The sequence below is a fragment of the Ylistrum balloti genome, unplaced genomic scaffold (genome assembly GCF_031769215.1).
Source record: "Ylistrum balloti isolate Yb309-2 unplaced genomic scaffold, AGI_CSIRO_Ybal_v1 Utg370056, whole genome shotgun sequence".
Classification (NCBI taxonomy): domain Eukaryota; kingdom Metazoa; phylum Mollusca; class Bivalvia; order Pectinida; family Pectinidae; genus Ylistrum; species Ylistrum balloti.
The window spans coordinates 1083399-1109487 of record NW_026782106.1 but is presented as its reverse complement, the minus strand read 5'-3'; the positions used below and the strand labels follow the sequence as shown (position 1 = coordinate 1109487).

General features: G+C 34.6%; 1 protein-coding gene across 1 annotated transcript in view; it reads right to left on the bottom strand.

Annotated features, from left to right (window-relative positions):
• Positions 1-4661: 4661 nt before the first annotated feature.
• The window catches only part of LOC132549398 (5'-3' exoribonuclease 1-like), a 37506-nt gene continuing 16078 nt past the window's right edge, over positions 4662-26089 (bottom strand). The window contains exons 22-40 of the mRNA XM_060213325.1: positions 25174-25248; positions 24897-24984; positions 24179-24292; positions 23817-23906; positions 22113-22375; positions 20747-20833; positions 19980-20115; positions 19168-19230; positions 18201-18403; positions 17276-17705; positions 16574-16726; positions 14652-15092; positions 14154-14298; positions 11406-11757; positions 10371-10446; positions 9458-9574; positions 8276-8399; positions 6842-7170; positions 4662-6528 (exon numbers count right to left, since the gene is read on the bottom strand). Coding sequence (XP_060069308.1) covers positions 6190-6528; positions 6842-7170; positions 8276-8399; positions 9458-9574; positions 10371-10446; positions 11406-11757; positions 14154-14298; positions 14652-15092; positions 16574-16726; positions 17276-17705; positions 18201-18403; positions 19168-19230; positions 19980-20115; positions 20747-20833; positions 22113-22375; positions 23817-23906; positions 24179-24292; positions 24897-24984; positions 25174-25248 — 3625 coding nt within the window. The 3' untranslated portion in view covers positions 4662-6189. The remainder of the gene's footprint in view (positions 6529-6841; positions 7171-8275; positions 8400-9457; positions 9575-10370; positions 10447-11405; positions 11758-14153; positions 14299-14651; positions 15093-16573; positions 16727-17275; positions 17706-18200; positions 18404-19167; positions 19231-19979; positions 20116-20746; positions 20834-22112; positions 22376-23816; positions 23907-24178; positions 24293-24896; positions 24985-25173; positions 25249-26089) is intronic.

The following is a 26089-nucleotide window of genomic DNA, read 5'->3' as shown; positions in this document are numbered from 1 at the left end:
TTCGGTTTTCTGTGTATATGTGTGTACTTTCACAAACACAAGATGCTATCTTTGGTTTTCTGTGTATATGTGTGTACTTCCCACAAATACAAACACATTATGTCATCTTCGATTTTCTGTGTATATGTGTGTACTTCCCACAAATACAAACACATGATGTCATCTTCGATTTTCTGTGTATATGTGTGTACTTTCACAAACACAAGATGCTATCTTTGGTTTTCTGTGTATATGTGTGTACTTCCCACAAATACAAACACATGATGTCATCTTCGATTTTCTGTGTATATGTGTGTACTTTTACAAACACAAGATGCTATCTTTGGTTTTCTGCGTATATGTGTGTACTTCCCACAAATACAAACACATGATGTCGTCTTTGGTTTTCTGTGTATATGTGTGTACTTCCCACAAATACAAACACATGATGTCATCTTTGGTTTTCTGTGTATATATGTGTACTTCCCACAAATACAAACACATGATGTCAGCTTTGGTTTTCTGTGTATATGTGTGTACTTCCTACAAATACAAACACATGATGTCAGTTTTGGTCTTCTGTGTATATGTGTGTACTTCCTACAAATACAAACACATGATGTCAGCTTTGGTTTTCTGTGTATATGTGTGTACTTCCCACAAATACAAACACATGATGTCATCTTGGGTAATCTGTGTATATTTGTGTACTTCCCACAATTACAAACACATGATGTCAGCTTTGGTTTTTTGTGTATGTGTGTGTACTAACCACAAATACAAACACATAATGTGTTCAATATTTGGAGAGAATTACATATGCAATAACATTTCAAAATTTACATTTCATCGTGTGTATCGTAATGGCAGCACAATGGTAATCTCTCCGTTCCCGACTCTAAAAGTCCCTAGATAGAATGCACCATTGCCATCGTTTTTTGTTTTGTTTTTTGTTTTTTTTTTTTTTGTGTGTGTTTTTTATCACAAAAGGAAAATAGACCGTGTGATATTGAAATATTTCACGATACCAGTTAAATTATTTATGAATGTAGAAAATGAGCATCTTTAAAATATATGTCACGTGTCATTTGTCTTTGTTTTGATTTAGTTTGTATTTCTTATACATGTTTTGTGTTTCAAGAATCACGCAACTAAACCAGCCAGTTATATGTTGTTTCACTAGAAGATAGATGTTATATGAATGTAAACTTCAGCTTGGGTTTTACAGAAAACGTATCTGGCATTATGAAAGTGTACAGTTTTATTGTATTTTAATGTCCATGAACAGATTTACAGGAATGTTCCAACAATCAGTGTTTACCTATCAAAAGGTTGCAACTTAAGATAGTTAAAAATTCAATAAACGGATTAAAAGAGCTTGTAAGAACCACGCATACAGATTAACATCATGCATAGAAAATAACAGAAAATAAAATGATAAATACCACAGACTAAAGCTTTACCAACCTAAACAAAAACTTAAAGAGTATACCGAAATTCAGCAGACCGTAACAGACTTAGCACGACCGAACTCTTAGAAGCGAGTAGGATTAGGGGAGAAAATCGTATTTTAGGCTGATAAACAAAATGAAAAATCATAACTTTAATGTTGAAACGTTATGCTCAGTTTTTGATACTTATGTTAGTAGTGTATTAACATATGCAAGTGAGGTGTGGGGATTCCATAAAGCTACTGATGTTGAAAAAGTACATTCACATTTTTGTCAAAAGATTTTAGGTGTTGCGAAAAGTACAAATCATGATTTAGTTTATTTTGAATTAGGAAGATTACCAATGTATATTGTCAGAAAATTGAAAATAATGAAATACTGGACTAAAATCAAAGATACAGATAATTGTGTGTTGAAAGCATGCTATGAACAAAGATTATTAGATAATGATGAGTGGATTGTAAATATTAAGTTAGAACTAGATACATTAGGATTAGGGTACTTATGGAACAGCAGTCTTAACAGAAAACTAGTGTACAAGTTAATTGAGTGTAAGTTTCAAGAAATTCATATTCAAGAATTGTTGAGCAATATTCGAAAGTCCCCTAAAGGATATTTATATCAGCATTTGATAGACAATTTTGGGCTGCAGTTTCATTTAAGGAAACCTATCGACTATCGATTCAGGAAATGCGTATCAAAAATAAGATTATCATCACATCAGCTCAATATTGAAAGTTGTAGATATAGGAACGTAGCCAGATAAAATAGGATCTGTACATTATGTAATAATAGAGATATTGAAGACGAATTCCATTTTATTTTGAAATGTCCCTTTTATGTAGATCTCCGATCTAAATATTTGTAATCATTATTATTTTCGCAAACCTAGTGTGTTCAAATTAATTAAGCTTTTAAGTATAAACAATGTAAAGAAATTAAATAACCTCGGAAAATTTATTCATTATGCATTTAAACGGCGATCTGAAGTATTATAAGCAAAACCATTATTAGATTTGATTTGTAAGGAGTTCAGTTTTTCATACACAAGGGGTATGTGCGGATTCGCACGTAAGCGAGTGAGTACTGGAGTGTTTTCGCTTAAGCATGTGTGCTTACATGTATGTGAACGTGTGAGGGTGTGTGTGATTATTGTTATTAGGGATTAACGACCATAATAGAGGACGTTGGTCCCAAACAATAATTAAAATAATAGTGATAGGTGTGTGTGAAAACGTACTTTATGATTTATTTACGTTCTGGATATGTATTTATGTGAAGTTGTACATGTTTATTATACATTATTAAGCATACTCGTCAAGGGAGGTCACTCTCCGTATACATTATATGGCAATTATAACATGTTTATGAATGTATGCATAATATTCATGTAAACCTATGGGCTGTAAGGCCCCCCGGAATAAACCTGAACTCGTGTGTGTGCGTGGATGTGTGTGAGAGGATGAGGGTGGATGTGGTCGTGCGTATGAGTGTATGCTACATGGATGTATTATATATTATATATGTTTATGTCTATGTTCTACTTTTGTGCCTATGAGTCGTAAGGCTCGGGGCTATTGAAGAAAGAAAGATTAGGAATACAGGGACAAAATGAACGGTGTTTTCGGGGGCTTTGTTCATGTGACAACCCAGGCTTACCAGGAAAATCACACGACTGCGTTTTGAAGACGTGTTAAAATCCTGCTTTTGTATACAACAGTAAAAAATCTTTAACTCGGTGTTTCAAACTATTCATTTCAAAATACACTATTTAAGAATCCTTACGAACTCAGACAGTAATGTTGGGTATTACATTTTGTAAATTGTGATAATCAAATTCAGTTTCCATACCCGTTAAACTAATTGCGCTCAACTATTTTTAGATGATATCATTGTGTATCATGAGAAAGATAACGTATATTAGACGTATGTAAAACAGATCCACTACACCAGAACCATTAGCTTCTAAAGCTTCCCATGTTTTTGCTTCATTTTTTCTTTTCTTTTTTCTTTTGCGAAAATATTGCTACGTAGTTGTTTTTTTAAACTTGAATACCTCTCGATAGGTTGTTTTTATTCGTTGCATTGAACTTAAGTGGAACAGCACCATGTATGCTAATGACTCTACACCCACATGCACCACTTCAGGAAATCAATATGAGAAATACACCTAATGGAACATTTAAAGGTCACTATGTATGAGGTATTTAAATATGCAAAGTGGATTTTACCCGATATTTCCGGTCTGCGCTAGATCAGATACAACATATTATAGAAAAAAGTAATTAACAAGGACTAGAAAGGTTAGTTTTTAATTGCAGTGATTGGAGCATAAATAACTGTAGATTTACTTATTACCTTTATATTAAACCCTTTTTATTATCATTGAAACGTAGTAAAAGTATCAAATGAACTTGTTTACATTTCATTTAATAATGTCACCAGCTAGTAACAAAGAACTAAAGCACAGATGTGCTTTTGTAAGGATTGTGCATAATTAATGGAAAATGTTAACACATATTGAAAGAGTGATTTTATACTGTAATAGAAGCTATCTTAAAAAACACACAAAGAATGCATACTTCGTTTCCCCAATATCTCAATTATCCGAGAATTGATCCTTGTCTGATTTTAATATGTTGATAATGAAATATTGATTTCATTTTATATAATTTGAAGATGTGAAACTATTTTTACTGCAGAATAATGTTAATAAAGCATACATATCAAACAGAGTGGCAAGTTCAAACTGGCATCAGTTAAAATTCATTATCATTATGGTGGTGGTGGTGGTGGTGATGACGATGATGATGATGAGTCATATGTGTGAATGTTAATATGTGTGTCTTGTCTTGTTATCTTCATGTATAATGCAAAATTTTGAAAAATACAACAAAAAAAATGATATGCATTAATAGTTCCTTGATTGATAAAACTTATATTTCATGTTGAAGGGCAGAAACTTCGATATAAATATCAAAATTTCCACCCTACAAGATGAGATATAACTGTAATTTATCAAGAAATAAAAATTATTCCGTTTATGGCATTTTTTTTTTACACCTTTTGTTAATGCTAGTTTGATTTTTGATTTGTGCTACACACTCGGGGAAAATCTCTCCACCCTACAACGTGAAATATAACTGTGATTGATCAGGAAACAGAGAATATCCTCTCTGTACAAATTCACTTATAAATTCTTCATTTTATTCTGAAAAGAAACTAAACACATTTCTGAAAATTTCTAGAAATTTTATTTACTATATCATATCTTACTATCAAGTTTGCCACATGTTAAAAGTGACCCTCTGGACGTAAAATCATGTGGTCAAAATGAGGGCAGTGTCTGTCAATTTGGGGTGAATACTGTTTAGATCATGCTTTAAAAAACAACCCAAAGTCAAAGTTAATGACCAAATCAACAGGTAGATCACTTTGAAACGATGAGAAAACAGAGCTTGATGTAAAGAATTCTTATTTATAGAATATACAATTTGATACAGAGAAATGTTACTTTAATTTACAACAAAAACAAATTAACTTAAAGTCAAAACGAATCATGTTTTTTTTCTGCTTTATACTTGTTCTTTTTGAGAAATGATGAAATGAAAGAAAATATTTATATTTATGTTAGGTTCAAATGTTATCAAAGTTCTGAAGAATGCAATTGATGAGGAATTTGCTAGTATATAATCTCAGAAAATCCAACTGGTTCACAACAATTCATTTCTATATATATACACACACCATAAAATTTACCTTAAAAATATTGTTTCCTCATAAAAACTACATTCTAATATCACAGTATACATCTGCATACTTGACTTGAAATGATTTAAACACATGTTCATCTTTATAACAAAAATAAAAGACTTGTCTCTGTTGTACTATAAATGTTTCACAGTTACTATTATATCTCCGGTTTATAGATTTTTAATGAAGAAGATTAGTTACATTAAGTGTAGTTCACACAAATGTACTCCTGCATTACAATGAAAATTTTCAATCTTTGCACAAAAAAAAAATATTTATATTCCAACTGCAACACAGGAAATTCACTGTACCGGTCATGAAAATATTCAACACGTTTGTAAAATAAGATATATCATAATTCATTCATGAAAATGAAGTATGACATACACATGTAAAGTATAACATATTTTATAGAAGATAATTAATACATGTATGAGCCAATGCTACAGAAATCCCAAATCATTGTGATTTTATAGATTAGTCATGTAGAATAGGAATTTTACTTCATTCTTGTTATCATTCTGAGAACATACACAGAATTTTTACAGAGAAAAATAAAAGTTGGGTTTTTTTCCTGCGAGAAAGTTTCAAGTTCAGGAATAAGTTCTTGCTGTATATTTCAGGCAAACACTTTCACTACACAGCTGAGTAGAATACTCAATGATTTGCTGTTAACCATCAACATATTTATACTTCATATTTTCAAAATTGTCTGAAGATTTATGGAACATTTCAGTTAAAAACCCTACATTATTTGAGTTGAAAACAGAATTTTTGTCCTGTAGATTTTTTTAGGATAAATACGGTGCATATAAAGGAAAGATTAAGTACAACAGTATACAAATGATATGGAATAGATCTGCACATGATCAACACATATGTCCTCATAAATTGTCCTCACAACATCTCAATATCCTCACAACTAGTATCACAAAATTCATCCTTATTGTCAACTTCATCAAAACAGTCCAGTGTTTTTTTCCTCAAAAACTTCCAAACAGATATTCTAGTTACCCATGCTGAAGTTAGCAGCCATTCTAGACCGACGTTTTGTTGGCTGCCCTGAAGATTTTGACTGTTGGTGGCTTTGTCGGGGAGATTTGGCAGAAGTTGCTTCTTTTGGAACCTGTCCATTTAGTTCAGTCTTGGCTGTCTGAGGCTCCTGCATAACAGATTTTTGAGATTTATCACCAAACAAGTCACGGGCAGTGTTGGGTGGCTCAGACCTGCTGTGATCCTTATCTGACCATGGGCTATTGTCAGATCTGGGGCTTGTGTCCATTAACTGCCCATTACTGTCTCTGCTCTCCGATTCCCGTCGTTTACTAGGTGTTTTACGAGTGACCTGACAACAACAGAACATTTTTTTCTTGACAATTGTCATCAATATGAAACAAGCTAAACATCAAACACAACAATATCCTATCATTAAACAACATGATAAAGATTTCCCGAACCAATTTAACTTGCGACATGGAATAAAAGAAATTAAAACCACAACATCCAAAACAGCAGATAAATTGATGTTTCTGGTATCCTCAATTGTCATAGTCCTTTTTTGAAAAAGATATTCATGAACTGAAATTGATTTGTTTTAATGATAAAGGTTTGTTTCAATCGAAATCTTATTAAAGAAGATCATCTTTATCAATATTCACCTGCATGGGTACAAATGGATTAGATTTGGGAGGAGAGGCATCTTTGCTGTCAAGGCCTTTGTTATCTGCTCGTTGATTGGGTGAGACTTTCTGTCTTTGCATCTGATAATGCCCCTGATTGGGTACATAGCTCATATTTCTGTTATCCTGTTTGGATGTCTGGTAATGTCCTCGACTATCATGATAGTGAGGGGGTGCCTGCTGCTGTTGTTGGTGGTATCTGTTATCTGAATACTGATTGGCTGCTTGGTTTTGTCTCCCCTTCTGTGATTGGTTTCCAGTGTAGTTAGGTGGTTGTGAATGATGACCTCTGGGATGTTCAATAAATTCTGGATAAAAAAATGAAATATACTGTATGTTTATTCCTTGTTTGTCTAAATGTTTGGTAGTATTAACTGATCACATGGCAAAAAAATAATAATGCTGTATAAATGATACAGACCTGTCTATACCTCCTTGATCTGTTGTGCTAATTACATTGTTTTAACAGTAGAAATCACTTGTCAATGTTGAAATTTTGAAGCAAATACAAACAATGTATGTGTATTAATAATATTTACTATCAAAACTCATAAATAAAAGAAATCAGGAGATTACCACACGTTTGATCAATACGAATGGGAGATGGGGCTGGGAAGTGAAAATTGTGAAACTACCGATTGAATCAGGAAAGTTGGCAGGTATCATAAACACCACCACTTAAATCTTAATTACAACTTCAAAATTCATTAACTGTACAGACCCTATATTGCTGCACAAAGTACCTTGTAGTATGTGTACATCTGTAGGTAGAACCATCATTCTTGTAGTATATCAATACAAAGATTTACGTACTACAGCCACATCACTGTAATGCTGCAGCTTTTGTGACAGAATGTTTATTTTAGGAAACAGTGTGTCATGTGATGAAATAAGCCACACATGACAGAAAACAAAAGATGGTGCTGAAATATTTCTGCTGTAAAACAAAGAATGATGAGAATTCTTATCCTTTTGTATCAACTGGTCTAAAGACAGTTTACCTCCAAGTCAAACAGACAAAGTGAATGTATTGCCCAGTTGTTGTTTGTGTCCTGTTAAGACTTGACAAAACATCAGTATTCTTTATTTTTTCAAACATGTAACAGGTTACAACAAGAAAGTCTACAAAAGGTCGCATAGATTCTTCTGTTTGTATACAGTATACCAGGATTTTTTCAAGACGGGTTATTTTTGTCTTTGTACCGTTATACACAAATACACATCAAGATGATTTTGCCCTCTGAGGATTACCCGGTATATAAAAGAGTTATGTAAGTGTAACAAAATGTTCACCACTTCTTAAATTTGCCGTCCATGTTCATAGGCCAAAAACGGCAATAAATAAATGGGGCTGAAAATTTCCTGGTACACAGTTATTCATTTGGCCCCACATTTATCACACAAATGACAAACCTTTAGGAGAAACAGGTTTGAAGGCTGAGTTAGGTGAGGAGAACTGAGGATGCTGCATCATCTGGGCTGGCATGCCACCAAAGGCCCTTGGTGTCATCAAAGGGTGCATGGCTTGTGGAGGCATCTAAACATATCAAACACAGGTAAATAGACACAGTTCATCATAAAACAGATTGCTAAGATGTGCATTCCATTCTCACATTAATCTCGCACAAAAAGAAACCCCTTCACCAAATATAAGTACCAAATTATATTTGTTTACTCTCATGTATAAACCAGCTATATGATGAATGTGCACCTTAACCAAATCCAGGAGTGGACAGGTTCACTAAAAATTACCTGTCCCATGTCAAAGAGAAACGTACACATATTATTTTATCAAAATGAAAACAAACATGGTAATAAAATGATAGTTTTTTTCATCAAAAAGAAACTGACAAATACATGGCATTAAATCAAGGCCTACCAAGTTTCAGTAATATCAATTGAAAACTGACAGAGATGATCTCTAGACATAATCAAACCGCTTCCAAAAAAAAATAAAGGGCAATAACTCTTCCAAAGACTGTCAAAACTTAATGTGGTTCAGAAAAACATAATTACATAAATAGTTGTAAAGCCTACCAAGTTTCAAAGAACCAAATTAAGATTAAAATGTCGAAAAAAAGGGGCAATTACTCTTCCAAAAACTGTTGAACCAAACCAAAATAACTGAAATAGATCACCAAAAACTGAGAGAGGAGATCTTTGGGCAAGATTATGATGAAGACTTTCAAAAACTGAACAGTTCTTCAGGAAAACAACTTCATTTGTTGGTGATGCCACCAAGTTTGAAAGAGACTGATTAAAAAATGTAGGAAAAGATCTCTGGACCATAAAGTTCACATTGGAATGATAGTGCCATATCATAATATGTCCTGTCAAAATTTTTGCAGGCATACAAAAACCAAAGTCATATGTGGACATGTTCCATATAACATCTTCTTGCAAACCAATCACTAGCAGTAGGAACAAAACACAGGCTTGGGTGGCAACTCAAGCACCACATTTTTGCCAAGAGATGAACTAAAACTGATTTGACATTATGATAACTTCAGCCATCATGAAAGTTTGAGTGAAATCTCCCAGATATTGTTATGTTTATCTTATTAGATGCCAAAGGGAGATAATCTGATCACTTACCATGTTTACAAGCACTACACCTGCGGCACTTTCAGCTGCTTCCTCTTTTGTGCGAGTTTTAGACCCCATGAATCTATGTCCATTGGAAAGAGTAACAACACAGCAGAAGGAGCCCACCTGAAATCACAACAACAATATATAGAGATGGATTCACTTACCTTATCTGTTTAAATAACTAAACCCTACAAAACCTTTCCTGAATTAATCAATGAGTATCCAGTAATTCTATTTGTCATTTTACTCAAATACAACAGGCATGTTAGGATCTAACACTTAGAAAAACAAACATTCATGTATTTGCGACAGAAAGAAATGATTCATCATAAACTCATTAGCTGCACCTGTTTGACAATGGAATGTTCTCTTGAAGAAAAGTATAGTCATCATGAGCAGAAAAGCTTGGCTTTATTTTCAAGACTGTTAACTGATTGTAAAGATCTTTGTAACACTTTCTAAATTCATGTATTGTCAGCATCACATTGTGTCATCATCAATCTGCATCATAAGTAGAAAGTTTTATTTAATTTCTAACTGACTTATCATAATATAAAAATAAATATTGTATTTCATCATTAAATCAAAGGTGTCTACTCTACATACACCAGTATGAAAAAACAATGGCATAACTTGATCAGCCATTTTATAAGTAGAAATTTTCCAATCAACAGCCTGAGATGTAAGGCCCTATGTCCAATATAACTGCCATCACATTCCTTTGTTCTTTATCAAAGAGAACATGCTAATAGTTTCTTTTAACTCCTATTACAAGGGGCCCCACCCCATAAAAATATTGGAATTTGTTATGTAACTCAAAGGTCAAAAGGTCTCATTAAAACAGTCAAAAAGCTAGGGTGTTGAGATGTATATCTTTCTCTTCCATAATTTCTAACCTAGTTTTCATACAGGTACATACCTTTCCAAGAAAATCATATTTAGGTTCATGTAGACCCATCATTTTACACCTGGCAACTAACTCCAGCACAGGATTTCTGGTCAATGGAAAAGAAGGAAAAAATCACAATAGGTAAAAAGAAAAACCAAGATGATAAACAAAGCCAGCCATCAAATTGATAATACAATCTGAATCATATTTAATTCTAAAATAAGAGGCCTAAGGGTCTTAACAGTCATCTGAGTCACATTGCTTCGTGTAACATGTCATAGAAATGATTTTGTTAAAAAAGTAATATAACTTTTAACTATATTGTACACAAATGCAAATGCAGATTGTGTATACATTGACTGCTTTCTCAAGCTAAGGCTTCTTACTAAGTTTGAATTTAAAGAAATTTCACCCAAGATTTGAATTTCTCTATATAAGATTTTCCACCCAGGAACAGTAGAACATCTTTGAAATTTCAGTCAATTTGACCCAGTTTTTGAGACTTTGTCTTAGGTGACCTCAAAAGTCAAAGCTGCCTTAGAGGCCATCTGTATATAAAAATACCTGTCTATAAAGACCACTGGTATTTGGTTCCAATGTAATGTGAAAGTTAGTGAATTTCTATATAAAGGCTCTTGTGCTTGTTAAGATCATTTTTCTTTTCTGCAATGAGTGGCCTGCGGTCAGGTTTGACTGTACATAACTATATGACATAGCTTTGCAGAAATGATATCAAATTGCTTATTATAAATTCTAAATAAAGAAAAGAGCTTAAATTACTACTACAAGTTCTCACCATTTTGCTTTCTCTTAGAAAGAGTTATTTTCCGCTAACGTATACTAAAAACAACAAGATAAAATGTGATATCAATCCTGACAGTTTACTCTTCTATACAGAAAGACAAAAACACACATTCTTAATATAATTTCATTGATAATGTTTAATATTATTTAGCATCATCCTCATGAATGAAGTTACCAAATTTCCAAACACTTATCTTGCTTTAAAGGCTTACACAAGACAGCAAAACTTTACCATGAATACCTTACATAAATGTGTCCTACCTTTGTGCTGGTTTTTGTAGTTGGTTGCCTTGGTGATGTCCTCTAAACTGAACATTGGGATGTGTTCCCCTGGCCTGGTATTGTGAAGACTGCTGTCTAGGGCGATTTGTCATTGGATGCATCATGGCAGGAGGCGGGACCTGTAGTGGTGGGGGGTAGGGATGCACTAACCCTGGCGGCAGGGATGTGTTGGAAGTAGTGTAGTTTCCTGCAGATGTGTTTGACTTTGAGGCGGGGGCTTGGGCTGCTGATCCCTGGGGTTTAGGATCACTATGGTGGGATCTGTCATCATTGATTGTCTCTGTTGCATTAGTTTCAGATTTTGCTGCATGTTTAGCTGGCTGCATTATACCTAAACACATTGAATGAAAATAATTGAGATGTTACATATGATGGAAAGTACACACCCCAACAGAAAGAGTTCTGACAAACTGTTCAAAGCTTTGAGTAGTACTATTTCACATTCTTTTCATGCAGTATAATGGTTGTTCTAATTCTTTGTCATTCTCAATCCACCATTAAAACCTTAACAACCACAGAAACCTTAACTATGTAGATACAACTGTCAATCTCATTCGACCACAGAAACCTTAACTATGTAGATACAGCTGTCCATCTCATTTTACCACAGAAACCCTAACTATGTAGATACAGCTGTCCATCTCATTCGACCACAGAAACCTTAACTATGTAGATACAGCTGTCCATCTCATTCGACCACAGAAACCTTAACTATGTAGATACAGCTGTCCATCTCATTTTACCACAGAAACCCTAACTATGTAGATACAGCTGTCCATCTCATTTTACCACAGAAACCTTAACTATGTAGATACAGCTGTCCATCTCATTTTACCACAGAAACCCTAACTATGTAGATATAGCTGTCCATCTCATTCGACCACAGAAACCTTAACTATGTAGATACAGCTGTCCATCTCATTTTACCACAGAAACCCTAACTATGTAGATACAGCTGTCCATCTCATTCGACCACAGAAACCTTAACTATGTAGATACAGCTGTCCATCTCATTTTACCACAGAAACCCTAACTATGTAGATACAGCTGTCCATCTCATTCGACCACAGAAACCTTAACTATGTAGATACAGCTGTCCCTCTCATTTTACCACAGAAACCTTAACTATGTAGATACCATCTCATTTTACCACAGAAACCCTAACTATGTAGATACAGCTGTCCATCTCATTCGACCACAGAAACCTTAACTATGTAGATACAGCTGTCCATCTCATCTGACCACAGAAACCCTAACTATGTAGATACAGCTGTCCATCTCATTTTACCACAGAAACCTTAACTATGTAGATACAGCTGTCCATCTCATTTGACCACAGAAACCTTAACTATGTAGATACAGCTGTCCATTTCATTCGACCACAGAAACCTTGATAATGTAGATACAGCTGTCCATCTCATTTGACCACAGAAACCTTAACTATGTAGATACAGCTGTCCATCTCATTCGACCACAGAAACCTTAACTATGTAGATACAGCTGTCCATCTCATTCGACCACAGAAACCTTGATTATGTAGATACAGCTGTCCATCTCATTTTACCACAGAAACCCTAACTATGTAGATACAGCTGTCCATCTCATTCGACCACAGAAACCCTAACTATGTAGATACAGCTGTCCTTCTCATTCGACCACAGAATTCTTAACTATGTAGATACAGCTGTCCTTCTCATTAGACCACAGAAACCTTAACTATGTAGATACAGCTGTCCCTCTCATTCGACCACTGAAACCTTAACTATGTAGATACAGCTGTCCATCTCATTCGACCACAGAAACCTTAACTATGTAGATACAGCTGTCCATCTCATTTTACCACAGAAACCCTAACTATGTAGATACAGCTGTCCATCTCATTCGACCACTGAAACCCTAACTATGTAGATACAGCTGTCCATCTCATTTTACCACAGAAACCCTAACTATGTAGATACAGCTGTCCTTCTCATTCGACCACTGAAACCCTAACTATGTAGATACAGCTGTCCATCTCATTCGACCACAGGAACCTTAACTATGTAGATACAGCTGTCCATCTCATTTTACCACAGAAACCTTAACTATGTAGATACAGCTGTCCTTCTCATTCGACCACTGAAACCCTAACTATGTAGATACAGCTGTCCATCTCATTCGACCACAGGAACCTTAACTATGTAGATACAGCTGTCCATCTCATTTTACCACAGAAACCTTAACTATGTAGATACAGCTGTCCATCTCATTCGACCACAGAAACCTTAACTATGTAGATACAGCTGTCCATCTCATTTTACCACAGAAACCTTAACTATGTAGATACAGCTGTCCTTCTCATTTTACCACAGAAACCCTAACTATGTAGATACAGCTGTCCATCTCATTTTACCACAGAAACCTTAACTATGTAGATACAGCTGTCCATCTCATTTGACCACAGAGACCTTAATTATATGCCGATAATCATTTAAATTCCTGACAATTAAATGAATGTACATTCAAAACTGGAGGCATTAGCAATCAAGGAAAACTGTTATTTAAATCAATATTGTTAATTTCAGCCATTTTAGATTCAACTAATACATTGTATAAGAAAATTGTTTTGATTCTACAGCTAAGATGAGACATAAGAATACAACAGCCTATAGGTGTCTATCAGAAAAACTCCTAGATACATTGACATTAGCAGTTCTCAATATCATGTCTCCTTTTCCCACTCCATACCTTCAAACAGTTCCTGAACAGACATTTGTCGTCCATAGGTTTTAGGACTAGGATTCACTGTTGTGTTGACTTCCTGCTGTTTAACAGGTCCAGGCTCCAAAGAAGATGCTGATGAACCAATGTTCAACATCTGTTTTATTTCAGCCTACATGAACAATAATAAAGAAGGTTTTAACAATTAAGTGTAAAGAAATTAATGTCAACACATTCGTCAGGGAAAAAAACTTAAATTAATCATTTTTCACCATGTGATGGGTTTATTCAGAAATTATCAAGCAATCATTATGATTGTGTTGAATGATGTATAAAATTTATTTTAATGACTTCATACAATTTTCTAAAGGATAATGTTATAGTATTCCAATATATAAAAATCAGAATCCTTCATTTGTGTGTAAGTTTGATAATTCCACCCTTAAGGGCACATCAAGACTTTTCTAATATTTGATCTTATATTCTCCAGAACTTCAAAAATTTTACCAAAGCAAGAAAACTCACATCAGCATCCCTGGCTGGACTCTTACTACGAACAACAATGGACCCATCCTCCATCGTAAGCGTGGAATCTTGACTGGATATCTCCAGAGATTTAATCATGGCACTAAATTGATCATTGTCTACACTGTGTTGTAATTTATTAGCTTGGCTAAATAGACTCTCCACAGAAATCTTGGAGTCCTCTGTTGTTACAGAAACTAAAGGTTGATCTTTTTCTAATGGAGGCACAGATGGTTTGGGCAGTTTTTCCAGCGCTGCAGCAGCCATACTTAGAGTCATTCCTGGTTGCTCCTTACAAAGAGACTTTCCTGGTTGATTGATACTAATTGATGTTCCTGGTTGATCCTTACTAGGGGACTTTCCTGATTGATCCAAGTTCCCAGAGGATTTTAATTCTTGCCACATATTTAGGAAATCCGAGTTCTGCGGTTCCACGAAAGCCTGTCAAATGACACATATACCACATTACTATCTTGAGCTGGTAATCAGCATTTGATTCCGATATACATTGTTTTTTCCTAAATATCATAATTAAAAGGTTTAGGATGAAGATATGTAAAATTTCACTTTGACCTTTGACCTGGTGATCCACTTTGACCTGATTAGACAACTCAGTTTTCTTCATGATGTCATAAAAGAATAATTATAAGTGATATATTCATTTACAGTTGAACCTGATTATACTGAAGAGCTCAATTAAATTGAAATTCTCTGGATTAAAGTGTACAGTTTTCAAACAAATGGAGTTCAACAACGACAAATAAAATTGGCAACAAATTCAAATGTATTCATGTCCATAAAATGAGGTCTTATATTCCAAAACAAGTTTTTGATCTAAAAATGAAAGAATAAATCTGATACACTTTTATTTAGGTTGGAAGTACATTCATTATATCAGAAAATAAGTTTTACAGTAAAGTACAATCACACATGTTTGATTTCACATTTTCTATTATGAGCCCCAGCCTGACCACTTCTTGGTTCAGGAAACCCCTCTGAAATTTAGCACTGATACCATCACGCCAAAGTTTGAAAACGAGGCAGTTCCTTTTGTAAACACAAACACATGATGGTGGACAGAAACGACAATGACAGTAGTGACGTAGTCAGCACAGGATTTTGTTATGGGTGTAGCAAATGTTGTTTAATAATTCTAAGTCAATTGAGAATAACGAAATAAGTAATTCATTGCCAGCTGTTTCAAGCAGGAAGCCATATTTGTTTACAGGTGATGGTGTTTTGTGCACAAATGTTGCCATATAGGACGCACAAATTAACATATCCTGATTGTTGATCAACAGAAAAGAATTTCCTTTTGTATAATTATTGATAACCTCTTTCTGTGGATATTTCAGCGAACACAAACTGTTATTGTTCATCAGGCTATACACTTGATATATATATGCAATAATAAAATAATCGAAAAAAAAATTGTTTTACCGTAATGTTGCCTTAAAGCAAGAATTTAGATTAACAAATTTTACAGAGACCAAGAAGACATTTGGACAGAAATTTTGTTCTATTTGAAATAAATCGGTATTTCAATATAACTGAGTTTGACTGTATCATGTATTTTTGACAGCATGTTCCAAGTTCTATTTTTTACCTAGCAGTGATCTTGACCTCACCTAAGAAGCTGTATAAACCATTATTGCACAGTGAATCATCATGTGAAATTTCAGAAGTTTGACCCCCCTGTATGGGCGTCATAGAATATATTTTTGTCAGTGTATTTCCAATTCTATTTTTTAGCAACAGTGACCCTTGACCTTGACCCAGAAAATTCAAGTTTAACAAATTTTCTCTTTTTATCTCCGACATGCGAGACTTAAAGAAGGGAAATAACTTTTCACCAATTGTGATAATTCCTAACAAAATAATTTCATTAAATAAATGTTCCTATCTTAAATTCAACATGTTACCTTTCCTGTTTGGCCTTTGGTTCCATCCCTCTTGCCTGGTGTGGATTTAGCAGACTGTGTGACCTTTGGAGTGACAAACTTTGGAGAAGATGCTCCACCCTCTGCGTTGAAACTTTTCCAGTGTAAATCAGACTGCTGGGATGGGTTTTCCAACTGTTAGAATCAAATCACAAAATATATAAATATATATACATATGTTAGGTGATTCTGTATAAATTGACCTTGGCACCCTGAAACACAGATACCACTATGCTGTATAGTCCAATTGCCTAAAAATATCAAGAAAAGATTCCAAGGTCCTTTACTATTTAGAGGAATCATAAAATGAATCTCTCCTGTTATTACTGTGTTGTCTGTTCTCTCTATTTCCCTCTTTATTATAACTGCTTTTCCTAATAAACATCTACCTTTGAGTGTTGGCTGTATCATTTACTTTCCAGTATCTACCCAATGTAATCACACCTACCTTTGGGTGTTGGCTGTACCACTTACTTTCCAGTATCTACCCAATGTAATTACACCTACCTTTGGGTGTTGGTTGTTCCACTTACTTTCCAGTATCTACCCAATGTAATTACACCTACCTTTGAGTGTTGGCTGTACCACTTACTTTCCAGTATCTACCCAATGTAATTACACCTACCTTTGAGTGTTGGCTGTACCACTTACTTTCCAGTATCTACCCAATGTAATTACACTTACCTGTGAGTGTTGGCTGTTCTCTTTACATCCCTCTCTCCAGTTGCTGTTCACTCTGTTTGGACTCCCCCTAAAGTCTTGGTTAGAATCTTTCCTTCTCCAGTTGTTATCCTGCTCAGAACGTAAGTTTTGGTACTGCTTCTCTCCCTTGGTAAAGGTTCTATTGTCATTATAATTACCCGGGTTTCTGTAGCGATTGTCACTTCTACCTCCCTGACTAGCTGCTGCATAAGACATATTGTTTGATCTTGTTGGAGAATCAAAGTTCTGCTGCCTTTTGTTATATGACTGTTGATTGGCTGAATTGTGATACTTGTAAAGAGCCTGTTGGTTGGCTGCTGCTTTTCCTGTTTTTCTCTCATTCTTCCGTATCCCATGAGATAAGTTAATCAGTCCTGACTTTGGCATTCTGTAGCCTTTGCCTGGTGAACACCTAATAGGACAGATAAATAAGGAAATGGTGATTCTCATACCATGACTACAAACCACTCCTACAGAAACAAAGTCCTACAGATTTGATTGAGGATCTTCACTCTAATATAAAAATCTTTTACCAGCACCTGATCTCAGTAGGTTGATAACAGCATTTGATGACCAATGTTATCATCAACAAGTCCACAATGCTGAATAATGTGTGATAACTGGACCATAATGACACTTACGATAATGTATCAAACAAGAAACCTGGAAATCAGTTTAAAGTTTCACATCACATTCAAAGTAATATTTCATGTCTACTAAGAACATCTACAAGTAAAACTAGAAAATATGTGTTAGACAAGTAGGTCCTGCTCCCAACTATTATTGTTTAAATAAATTCAAGAAGTTGTCAAGATATCAAGTGTTTCTTTCCAAAAAAAAAAAAAGAAAAAAGGTTAATTAATTTAATCACATAAGAGATTTACAATTACATTGCCTCAAACAGTACCTTAGAGTGATCCCCCCTTGGAACTCGTCATCAAACACTATGTCATATATTGTGTCGCTTTCCTTTTCCTCTAGATGGATCCCAGTGACCGTGCCTCTCAGACCAAACGGTACTGGATAACCTTTCCTTACATTGACCACTCGATCAAACAGATAGAGCTCCACAGACGGGTCTGGTAACATGTTCCCCTGTCCAACCATTGGCTGGAAGTTAGAGAAAATGTTTAAAATATACATGTAGGACTTGTAGGCAAACTGGTCTCAATCTTGATTAATGCAAGACGTTGGAAAACAAGTTATAGAACATATCTTTGGATATTGTGTGGGAGGTCCATATTTTTTACATTTTCATCAAAGTATGAGGAATGCTGATATCTCATCAGAAAAATAATTCACTATCGTAAATTTTGTTACAGAAATAAAATGCAAATCATTAAATTCTTTCTCAGTATGATTGGATTTTGTTGGTTAATATCCAATAACAATACATGTACTATGCTATTAAATTTATCATCTTTTTAACTCTAAACTGAATATAATACACCAAACCTACAAAAACCTGTTTCAAGTTACAACAAGAGATCCCAGAGGGATTCAAATGCCCACCATTGTTTGATCATAATTTGTTCTTTTCCCATCTTGTCTCTTATTTGATCTTAATTAAATGACATGGAAATTCTTAAGAAAAAGGAAAAATAAATATTAAACTGTCAAATCAAAGATGGTCTCCTTTCAGCAATTCTACTTTTCTAACCAGTCCCAAAATCAAATGGGTTAACTAGTGACAAAGGGGAACTTACATATGAAATTTGATTCATTTGCAGTGATAGGAGGAACATGGGTAACATCATATGCTATCCCCTTCCAACTAACCCGTGTAAAATGGAGAGGCATCATACAGACAATTTACATCATATAAGAGGTAACTTTATCTTATCTAAATATAATATTTAAACAGATGACTTTACCTTGAACAACAAGTGTGGCTTCACTTGCATCTTTACTCTGCGCTGTTTCCTTTTATTGACTTCCTGAAAACAAAATAATTTATACCATATACTGGAAATGATAGGGACATACTCAATGGTAATCCTTGACAATAAAACAATTCATACCATAAACAGCATCTAATAGTCAGATATGTAAAATTCCAAGGAAGTCACTCTCTGTAAAACAAATCATAACTATGATAATGCAACATCATTTATGAAAATATTTTGGAGATTCACTATCAAAGGTTTACCAAAAGGCACAACCAGGGCACTAAATTAGTATATACAGCAAGTTCTGTGAAGTTGAATTGAACAGTTCTGAAGTTACAGCCTGGAAAGGAACATTAACACTAATTTTGTGTTTTTTGGCTATGTTGCCTTGGTAACAGAAAAAGATTAAAAAATAAAAATAAGAAAAGTTGTTGATAACAAAAAGCACAGTAAGAACACTAACTTAGTATATACAGCAAGTTTTTGTGAAGTTGAGTTGAACAGTTTTGAAGTTATAGCTCGGAAAAAGCCCTCGGACAGACGGATGCAAGCACAGAGCCTAATTTAATATCCACCACAAACGTGTTTTGCAGGGAATAAAAAACAACACAGAACAAACAACACTGGATCAGCATTAATTCTTTGCATTGACTTCCTCAGCTGATGTGGAGGCTTCTCTGATAACACATGACAAAGTTGTCAAATATTTACAAAACTGCTTTAAGCAATCATTAGCTGATACAGAGAACTATACAAGTCACTGATAAAGTGAAAAAATGTCACCATTCAAAACTTACAATGACTTTCTGGACTTCCTCCTCTACTGCACTGATAACACCCTGATCCAGTATCTCCGCCCCGGCCTTCATGATCTTCACATTACTACAAGGTAATGACTTTACATAGTCTGTCATCTTCTTCAGGCTGTGTGGGCTTCAATTAAAAACATTATGTGAATGATAATTAAAATATAGAACAGTCTTAACAATACACATCTTCAATACTTGAATAATCACAAACCTGACAAAGTTTTAGAATGTTGACAAAATTCCACTATGATATTTTGCCAGAGATGACGTATCTTATGGTACATTCAAAATGGTACTTTCTAATCAATGCATTAAAATTTGCAGTGAAATATGAAGCAAAGGTTAAATGAGTTGGGTTTTTTTCACCAAATATTTCATCAGAGATTAGTAGCTATAACAATCACACTACAGTATACATAGACTACTGTGTATAGCACCAAATTCAAAATCTTGTTGTCAAATACTACATCATCTCTATCTGACATCAGAGAATATGTTTTTTTTCCAACACCTTTTTCTGACATAGATTTCCTTTATGTTTGGAATAACTTTTTGCTGTCAATTTTTGTCTTTAAAATGTAAAATTTCCTGTATTTGTTTCAAAACTGACCACCTCAGCATTGTCATTGTTTTATGATTATAAAAATAATTTTTCAATTTGTGTCAGGAAGACTTCAGATGAAAGAGGAAAATATAATCCTTGACCTTTAATTCATTACTTCAAATAGCTTTTGTTTATCTTACTGTATCTTTACCTTCCATCCTTAAAGAGTTCTGTCTCATAGAAGTTATCTCCCCTGCCACTGTCTTTAGAACTGATATAAGACCATATTTCAGGAAATCTGGAACAAAAATCACAAACTTTAAGGTTAGACAATTTCATGAACAACATATGAATGCTGTATTTTTTCAATCTTTCTGCAACTTGTTCAACAATTTTATCATTTTCCAATTAGTTTTGTAAATGCTCCATTCCTGCTACTGTTTAAATTTGCAAATAATTATGTAAGAAATCAAAACCTTGCTTTATCCATCATGCCAAAACTGTTTATCATACAAATACAAAATAGTGATATTTTCTACTAGATTATATAAAGCTAAGCCACAAACGTCTTTTTGGTTGAAACAGAGATTAACAGATTAACAAAAAACACAGAGAATACTGAAAAGAAAGTTCCCTGTGCACATTGCTTGTGCATTTGTTGACAAGCTAAGCCCATCTCTCACCTTGGCTGAAATATTTAAATGCAAGTGTGTTTTAGTTCTACATGTGTGTCTTAGTTGTCAGACTAAAATAAAACATGGCTTAGTGAAGTTGAGATGAAACTAAAGATACAACAGTTTGAATCAGTTAGTTTTATTTAGTCTAAGATTAAACTAAGTAGAAGTATATTGAATACAAATTCTAAAAAATATCATTCAAGTTTATCCTAAAACAAGAAAGTATGATGATCAAAATGTTGTTTTCTTTTATCTTTTTTAAAGACATTTTTAAATCATTATTAAAGTAACAAGTACAGATGAAGTTTGAGTTTAAACCACAAATATCCCCAACTTATAATTATGAAGGAGGATTGTTAACACATGTAGTGTTATTGGTTTGAATACCTATGATGTTTTAGTCTCTATCATGTTGTGGTTGACCAATACTGATGGCGAAAGTTAATTGATGAGCGACGATGTGCTTACAATAAAACTACATATCACATTCCTGTTCTGTATCTCTACCCATGACTAAGCCAGTGTGAACTCAGAACTAAAAAAGAACAAGCCGTAACACTATAACAAATATTCAACCTGACATGCCAAACTTCAGTTAAATTTTCCAATCCAGCACAGAAAAAAAGGAGCGTAAACTGGAAACAAAATTCACAGACAGGTAAATTTAACCTGTATCTCTACACCATAAAAATACACCAGAAATTACATTCCAATATTTCCCTCTGTCATAGAGAAAATAAGCAGAAACCAAATCACAAATGAATGATGACAGAGGCAACACTATGCCCAGCTATTTCATAATGAAACCAGAAAGTGCTCTATAAATTTAGGTAATTTCTCATTAAATACCATATAATACCATATATGGTAATGATCATTTGACTTTCTTATTTCACTTACTCTCTCAGATATTCACTGACCACCTGTAGGGCTTTGTCCGAGTAAGTCCATCCCTCTTCTGTCTTCTTTGTGTATCCAGGCACCTCCTCATTTCTCTTTGTAAACTTCAAGTTGAGACCGATATTAGTTTTAAAACGTTCATTTGGATTGTCAGGTGACCCAGGAGTCACCATGATGCAGCCAGTCATCCGTGACAGAAAGTGGGAGGTGATGGAAAGCCGAGGGGCAACAGCATATCCAGGATAATACTGAATCCCTAGATACTGAAATATGACAATAATCATTTAGTAGAGAAACTACCTAAGAAGTATGACACTTAACTGTGACAGAGCACCTATTTCAATTCATCTCCTAAGTAAGTCTAAAAATACATGAGTAATGACTAGTAAACATGCACTTGGAACCAATGTGTCTAAATATAGAAAGTGTACATCCAGAAAGAAGGGTGTTAACCATGTATATTGGCGATATTATAATTAAAGTTGAAAAATATGCAAGAAAAGGCAAAACAAAAGATTAATTTAATGGTTGGATTATTCCTGTACCTGTGACACTACCATGTAGGACTCTATATCACTAGCTACATTCATTATTATCAAAGACAATGGGTTGGGTTTTGACCAGTACTTGCCTCAATGCATATGAAGAATTAAATTAAAGGACACTTACCACTAGAATTGGTTTAGTAAAAATGTGTATTGAAAACAAAAAAATAAGGAATTTTATGATGTCTGTGTGACCTCATGAATTCAATGGATCTTACCAATCTATAAACAATGACGTTGGAAATAGCGTCAAAATTAAACACATAAAAACTTAACAGTTTTGGTCTTATTTGTCTTTTCAATTCTTTGGTATCAGCACAAACTTTTACAAGTTTTTGAGGAAAGGATTTAAGTTACATCTGATCACACTGGATTAGTTTCAGTTGCCTAAAAGTTGGTACATGTGTACATTGTGTTTCAAAATTGCATTCAAAGCAGGGGAAACTCTCATGTTTTAGCACATATTGCTTCAGAGAGCAACTTTGATGATCTGTAAAATTAACACACAACACATATCCAGTATGTTTACTGGTATTTGGGTATAGCTCACTGAAATAACCTATCCAAAATCATCAAAATGGAAAATTAATTTTTTTATTCTATTGCTGTTCACGTTTAGGTCAAATCTGGCGGTTACACGCCATTACTCTTTAACACTGGTTTAGTATCAGAATTCCATGGTGATTAATTAATCTTAAAATACACTACAGGTCAAATCAGAAATGAAATTTCAACCATTTAACCTGAAACAGTCGACAGGTAATGACCTTTTCAGGCTAAATGACACATGTCTTTGATAATTCACCTAACAAGTAAAAACTCAGGACGATGGGAGAAATCTACAAAAGAACCAAATCAGACAAATGGTATTTGATTTTTCATCTATAAAATGGCTGGAGAATAATTATTTCAACAAAAGAGCTTAAATTCTTGACTAGAGGTTTATGCTAGATGGTTTGAAAAAGTGTGAGACTGACATGTGAAAAACAGTGGTAAACAGTACAACTGAGTGTTACTGAACATAGAACTAATTATGTGGAGAGTGTGAGGCTTATATCATTAATTATATGGAGAGCATAAAACATTATGTCCTGATGTTGATGGTATGATTTAGTGTTAGTCAACGTGACAGTATTTATATGGAAAATGTAACACTTACATCCTGACTGTCCTCCACAGAGGTTAGTGAAGGTTCCTCAAGGATTGACACATTTATTCTCACTCGGGAATCGTCTTCTATATCAACGACCTAAAAAACACACCATAAGAATTGTTTCCTCTTCAATTTTTTAAATGTTTGACTACAAATCCTGATCTGCATGTATCGAAAATAAAATATGATATCAATTTGATTTGATATCAAAAAAATGTTTAAATCTCTTCTTCATTAATTATATGTGTAAGTTGATGCAAATTTTTAGCCATTTAAATAATTATTATCATTTTTTTCTTGTGAGTAAGAAAACCACACCTTCCAATTAGACAGGTAATCATTTGATTTCAAGTAGATGTTACATTTACCTCCCCCTGACAACCATAGTGAGGCCATCCCAGCATGAAGACAGCTTCCTTGGCAGGAAACAGCTCTCCAAGCGTGCTGAACTGGCAGAAAGATGTGTCGTACACATTCAGGTTCTACAAAGGAGGATAAAAACATTGTTTTTACAGGCTATAGATAAATATTAAAAAAAAAAACAACAAGAAAACACCAACATGTGAAAATAATCTTAATTCAAATTCAATAAAACTTGGGGGAAATCTGAACAAAAGAATGATTTACATGAAGACTTATGAAAAAGTACAAGGAGAATAAGACAGGTGTCCGGAAGAGTAAGCATCTTCTCTTTGTTCGATAACACCTGCCATGTAAACCTTGGTCAATCCCAGTAATGTCAGATATAAGTTATGTAAAACCACAGACTATAAACATAGATCCCCTGCCAAACCTTGCAGAACCCCTCAGGGACATCAGAATAAGCTTGAGACCTGGAGACATCAATCAATAGGCATTTGTTTCCAGGTTAAACAAATACCAAACACGAAACTTCCACCATAACAAAATGCTAAGTTTCATGATTGATGCGCTGATCTGTGAAGTAATTTTGATTAGTTTTTGACAGACAGATCAAATCTATTAGCATAATACTCACCAACCTTTGTTGGACAAGGAATGATAGCCAATCAGAGGAGTAGCTGAATGGTTGTTTCAGATAAATAAAACTTGAAATAAAATATTTACCTTGACAGATGTTTGGTAAAGAAAAGTCACAGGATTACTGGCAAACTGTTTCTCCAACACAATCTTTCCATGTGCTCCACAAACATACCTGTCAAAAGAACCGAAGGTATAGTAACTGGCAAAAGTATTGTCCCATGGTTAAACACTTACATTTACCATCAAACATCCAAACTTAAACACTCCCATTTACCACTGAACAATCACATTTACAAGTGTAATAAGACACTGTCAAACACTGTAGACAGTGAACCAGGATTATTCTTGTAAAAATACTCACTTCCTGCCCACAAGAGGTAATGCCCTAAGAGATACATGAGTTTGACCCACATCCACTCCGAGGCGGTCATGATACCTGACAAAGCAAAAATCAACATATCAAAATTATTTCAAAACAGAATGACTTTCTGATTCATTGATTTTAAATAATAAGCTTTTTCTGATGCACTGTAACAGTGGTGACCATATATTGGGGGTAACGGTGTGTCAAACAGGTTAATTCTGTCACACAGAGCCAGTACTTACCTCTCCCTGATAGCTAATACAGAGCCAGTACCTACCTCTCCCTGATAGCTAACAAAGAGTCTGTACCTACCTCTCCCTGATAGTTAACACAGAGACAGTACCTACCTCTCCGTGATAGTTAACACAGAGACAGTACCTACCTCTCGCTGATAGTTAACACAGACCCAGTACCTACCTCTCCGTGATAGCTAACACAGACCCAGTACATACCTCTCGCTGATAGTTAACACAGACCCAGTACCTACCTCTCCCTGATAGCTAACACAGACCCAGTACCTACCTCTCCCTGATAGCTAACACCGACCCAGTACCTACCTCTCCGTGATAGTTAACACAGAGACAGTACCTGCCTCTCCGTGATAGCTAACACAGAACCAGTACCTACCTCTCCGTGATAGCTAACACAGACCCAGTACATACCTCTCGCTGATAGTTAACACAGACCCAGTACCTACCTCTCCTTGATAGCTAACACAGAGTCTGTACCTACCTCTCCCTGATAGCTAACACAGAGACAGTACCTACCTCTCCTTGATAGCTAACAAAGAGTCTGTACCTACCTCTCCCTGATAGTTAACACAGAGACAGTACCTACCTCTCCGTGATAGTTAACACAGAGACAGTACCTACCTCTCCGTGATAGTTAACACAGAGCCAGTACCTACCTCTCC